This window comes from Nanorana parkeri, unplaced genomic scaffold (assembly GCF_000935625.1).
Source record: "Nanorana parkeri isolate BGI_ZX_2015 unplaced genomic scaffold, ASM93562v1 scaffold92, whole genome shotgun sequence".
Taxonomy (NCBI): Eukaryota; Metazoa; Chordata; class Amphibia; order Anura; family Dicroglossidae; genus Nanorana; species Nanorana parkeri.
The window spans coordinates 2,470,819-2,475,456 of NW_017306360.1; the positions used below are offsets into that span (position 1 = coordinate 2,470,819).

Sequence of the window (4,638 nt, forward strand, 5' to 3'; positions counted from 1 at the left end):
TGAGCACTGAACTGAAACAATCACTTTTAATTACCTGATCTACTGTCCCCATACAGTAAGACTGGGTCCCGGCAGCCTTTCCTCCTTGATGCTCTGGTGGTCAAAGGCACTGTGATGTCATCAAGTACAATGCAGGGCCAATAGCCCTGCATTCTGCATGAAGATGCCAAGGAACTTCCCATGACCCAGAGCATCAGGGAGAAGAGGAGAGTGCCAGCTGCTGGGGGAGTGGGGGATCAAGTAAGTAAAAGTGCTTGTCATGGGTACCCTAGGCGATGGGCATAAATACCCTTGCAGTGCTGGGGGAGCCCCACTGCAAGGGTTAATTCAAGTTAAAATCTTTACCCCAATAAACCCATATTGGTTATTGAAAATAATCAATACCCTTCTGGGCTATTGGAAGTTCAGCTTTAAAGAAGAACTCCGGGCAGAAATAATGGGGCTACTGCGAGGTTAAGTGCTCGTTTTTATCTAGGGTGTAAAATAAAAAATATATGCTCACCCAAACTGCAGACATGCCTGGCTGCCAGACCGGTACCTGCAGCCTCTCTTCCCCTCTGCTACAGCAGTCTAAGGTCCTGTGCATCATCACCTCTAATACAGTGTATTGGATGTGAGGACAACGAGGGATATTCCATTGCTGGAGAGTAACAGGAGAGAGGTTGCGGGGACCAGTCTAGCAGCCATGAAGGGCCGTGGTTTGGGTAAGTATATCTATTTTTATTTTTCACCTTAGACAAAAGCGAGCCCCTAACCCTGGCAGTGCGGGGGTAGCCCCATTGCAAGGGTTAAGATTGTTTCAGCCTGGAGTTCTCCTTTAAAGCTCAACTCTCAACAGCCCACTGGTGCTGCGTTGCCAAAAGTAGCACATATTAATTTTTTGGATGTTGTGGTGTGTCATCAGCCCCATCCATTTGCACGCAACATCAGCACCAGGGCAGTCCCTTTAATGAAGCAGTCTGAGGCTGTTGCTTCAGGCGGCATCTTTTTTGGGTCATGTGACCCCCCTTTCCAGCCAGAGCATCCCAGGTTCCCAGGACAAAACATTGGGAAATGTTAATGCATTGCAGAGATATACTTTGCTCAGACTCACACTTTAAATAAAGTGGAGATCATTTGAAAGACAAATAAATATTTTATTGCTCAAAATCAAATCCATTTTGTGACATCAAAGTCACTTTCTCAGGTTATTGTACTCGAGCCAAGAAGGAGCTGGTGCTGTCGGAATGATCATCAACGGCTATAAAATATCACCAAGACATAGAAAAAAATTACCACAGCCGCCCTACTGCTCCTTCATCATAAAAATTGATTGTTTATTGTTTTGTTCTTTTGCGAAGTCCATTTTAGTATAGACACGTTATAGAATATAGAATAGATACTTTATAGAATAGAAAATAGACAATTTATAGAATAGAATATAGAATAGACACTTTATAGAATATAGAATAGACACTTTATAGAATATAGAATAGACACTTTATAGAATATAGAATAGACACTTTATAGAATAGAAAATAGACAATTTATAGAATAGAATATAGAATAGACACTTTATAGAATAGAATATAGAATAGATACTTTATAGAATAGAATATAGAATAGATACTTTATAGAATAGAATATAGAATAGATACTTTATAGAATAGAATATAGAATAGATACTTTATAGAATAGAATATAGAATAGATACTTCATAGAATAAAATATAGAATAGACACTTTATAGCAGGGGCTGACTGGCAACTTTTAGCCCAGGGGGCAAGTACAACCCAGAGGCCCATGGTGCAGCAACTTGGCCCCCCTCCTGCTCTGCCTCTTCCCCGCTTCTGTCTGCCACTTTTGCCATCCATGTAACGGTAGTGTTGATAGTCGGGTGATGTGAGGACTCCTAGTAAGTCCATGAAAGGGGTGATTGGCTGGGGGATGGTGCTCTCCTCCCACTGGGCTCCCTACATGGTTCTGGCCTTACTCCACTCCATGTCCACTACTTAGGCACTCTCACCCAGTGTGTGAGCTGTGGGAGGTTAGTGGGAGGCGCCGGACAGTGTCAAAGTCAGTGTTCTATAATTTTTCTCGACTGTGTCACTTCCATTGGGGCCGAGTCATCCAAATCAGCTGTTTTCATGACCCCCTTTTTTCATGACATGCGCACCTGGAAGTAACGCGGTAGAGAAATATATGGGATGAGGAAAATTATAGCACACTGGTAGTGGATGGATCCCTAGTCAGTGCTGTGCACGTGTACGACTGCTGCGACCCTGGTAGTTCTGCCACTAACTCCAAGCTCTAGAGGGACTACAAATCTCAGCACATTATACAGCAATGCAGAATAATACCACCAGCTATAGAGGACTATAAATCTCAGAAATACATTGTACATCATTGCAGAATGGCATTGGCTATAGAGAACTACAATTCCAAGCAATACATTATACAGCAATGCAGAATACCACCCGCTATAGAGGACTATAAATCTCAGAAATACATTGTACAGCATTGCAGAATTTCATTGGCTATAGAGAACTACAATTCCCATCAATACATTACACAGCAATGCAGAATAATATGAAACTACATACTCTGTTGCTCTGGGTTCTCCACCTGATGTCTAAAGGGTCTCAGGAGGGTTGTGCGGGCTCTCACCAGGGGTCCAGAGAGTTTCACGGGTGCGTGTGGGTGCAGCAGAGGTGGCTCCCTAATTAGGCTCTCAGGTGGCCAATGCCGACTGTCAGTTGGTCAGTGCGGGCTCTCGGCTGGTCAGTGTGGGATCTGTGCTGGTCAGTGCGGGATCTGTGCTGGTCAGTGGACTGCTTTATAGAATATAGAATAGATACTTTATAGAATAGAATATAGACGACACTTCATAAAATAGAATAGATACTTCACAGAATATAATATAGAATAGACAATTTGTAGAAAAGAATATAGAATAGAATATAGAATAGATACTTCATAGAATAGAATATAGAATAGATACTTTATAGAATAGAATATAGAATATACATTTTATAGAATAGAATATAGAATAGATACTTCATAGAATAGAATATATAATAGAATATAGAATAGAATATAGAATAGATACTTTACAGAATAGAATATAGAAGACACTTCATAGAATAAAATATAGAATAGACACTTCATAGACACTTTAAATTATTACTACTACCTCTACTACTACTAATAACAATAATACATTACTACCACTACTACTATTGCTGCTGCTGCTGCTGCTATTACTACTACTAATAATAATATAAAAAAAAGTATTACTACTACTAATAATAATAATAATACTAATAATAATTTATTTATTATTACTACCATCACTACTATTGCTGCTACTACTACTAATAATAATACCAATACAAATAATAATAACAATTTATTGATTATGAGGTTCTGTTAGTTGATGAAAGAATCAGATAAGGGAGTCGTTGGAGATGGGGACAAAATAATGCTTTGTGGCAAACGATATCTATTCTGTAAGACATTTTATATAAAGTAGCAACAATGGTAAACTTGTACAACGCAGTATAATGACGTCTGTGTATCACAGCCTTGCCATAGCTGAAACTCGCCTTCGCCACAGAGAACTTGCAACAAAACACGTTAAAGTATGTTACGTGCGCCAGTGTACTGCAGTGTAAATAATTCTGAATGGCACCCCAACACATTATGGCCGGGGTGGGCAACGCCAGCCCTCAAACTACAAATCCTAACATGCATCTGGGAGTCATGCCTGTAACTATCAGTCTTGCACTGCCTCATGGGACTTGTAGTTCCACAACAGCTGAAGGTCCGGAGTTGCCCATCCCTGCACTAAGCCATCGCAGCTCTGATGCACCACAATGCATGATAACACCCTGCAATGCGTTCTGGTGCGCGGTATTGGAAAAAATGGGGCATTTTCTTTTTTTTAAATGTTTTTGTGCATTGTCAGCCCATTCAGCTACACACGTCAGCATGTGACACTACGCCTGGTAATGTGCGCGCATTAATGCAGCACACAAAAATGGCAAAGCGTGCATCCAGCCAAGTTAAAAGAATATAAACACTTTGATCCATAAGATTTAAAAGAGGGATCGTTGTGGAAGAACAGAAGGATCTGGCACAGAGGTTGCTGACCTAGCTAAGTGAATGTCAGTGAAGCTGTTCCCACTTTGACCACCCAATCATATTCTAGCAAAGTGCAATTAAATTGAATTTCCCTTCCCCGTAATTGGGTATTCAAAGGGAAGACAAGTTCCATTTACCAACATTCACTTCGCTGGGTGAACGGCCTCTACGTCTTTAGTGAATGGGCCCCTTCGCCTGTCATGTAAATCATACCTGTAATTCATGTGTATAGAGCAGGTATCCTCTGATGAAGAACCAGTAGAGGCTGGTGAGCAGGGACGGTCCAGGCAAATCGTCGTACGTCTTAAACTTTTTGTCGTCCTCCGCTATCTGGGCGGTTGCGGCTCCGCTTACTGCTCTGTGCTGTGTCCCCCCCACTCCACTCACCTCTCTGGCCTGTGTCCCCCCCACTCCACTCACCTCTCTGGGCTGTCCCCCACCTACTGTGCTCACTGCTCTAAGCTGTATCCCCCCTACTTCAGTCATTTCTCTGTGCTGTGCCCCCCCCCCTCCGCTC

The 4,638-nt window shown here is 41.9% G+C and overlaps 1 protein-coding gene across 1 annotated transcript in view; it reads right to left on the reverse strand.

The window, feature by feature from the left end:
- LOC108783872 (sterol 26-hydroxylase, mitochondrial-like) overlaps nucleotides 1–4,607 on the reverse strand; it is a 29,264-nt gene extending 24,657 nt beyond the window's left edge. Inside the window, exon 1 of the mRNA XM_018552563.1 lies at nucleotides 4,335–4,607. Coding sequence (XP_018408065.1) covers nucleotides 4,335–4,607 — 273 coding nt within the window. The remainder of the gene's footprint in view (nucleotides 1–4,334) is intronic.
- Nucleotides 4,608–4,638: the final 31 nt, after the last annotated feature.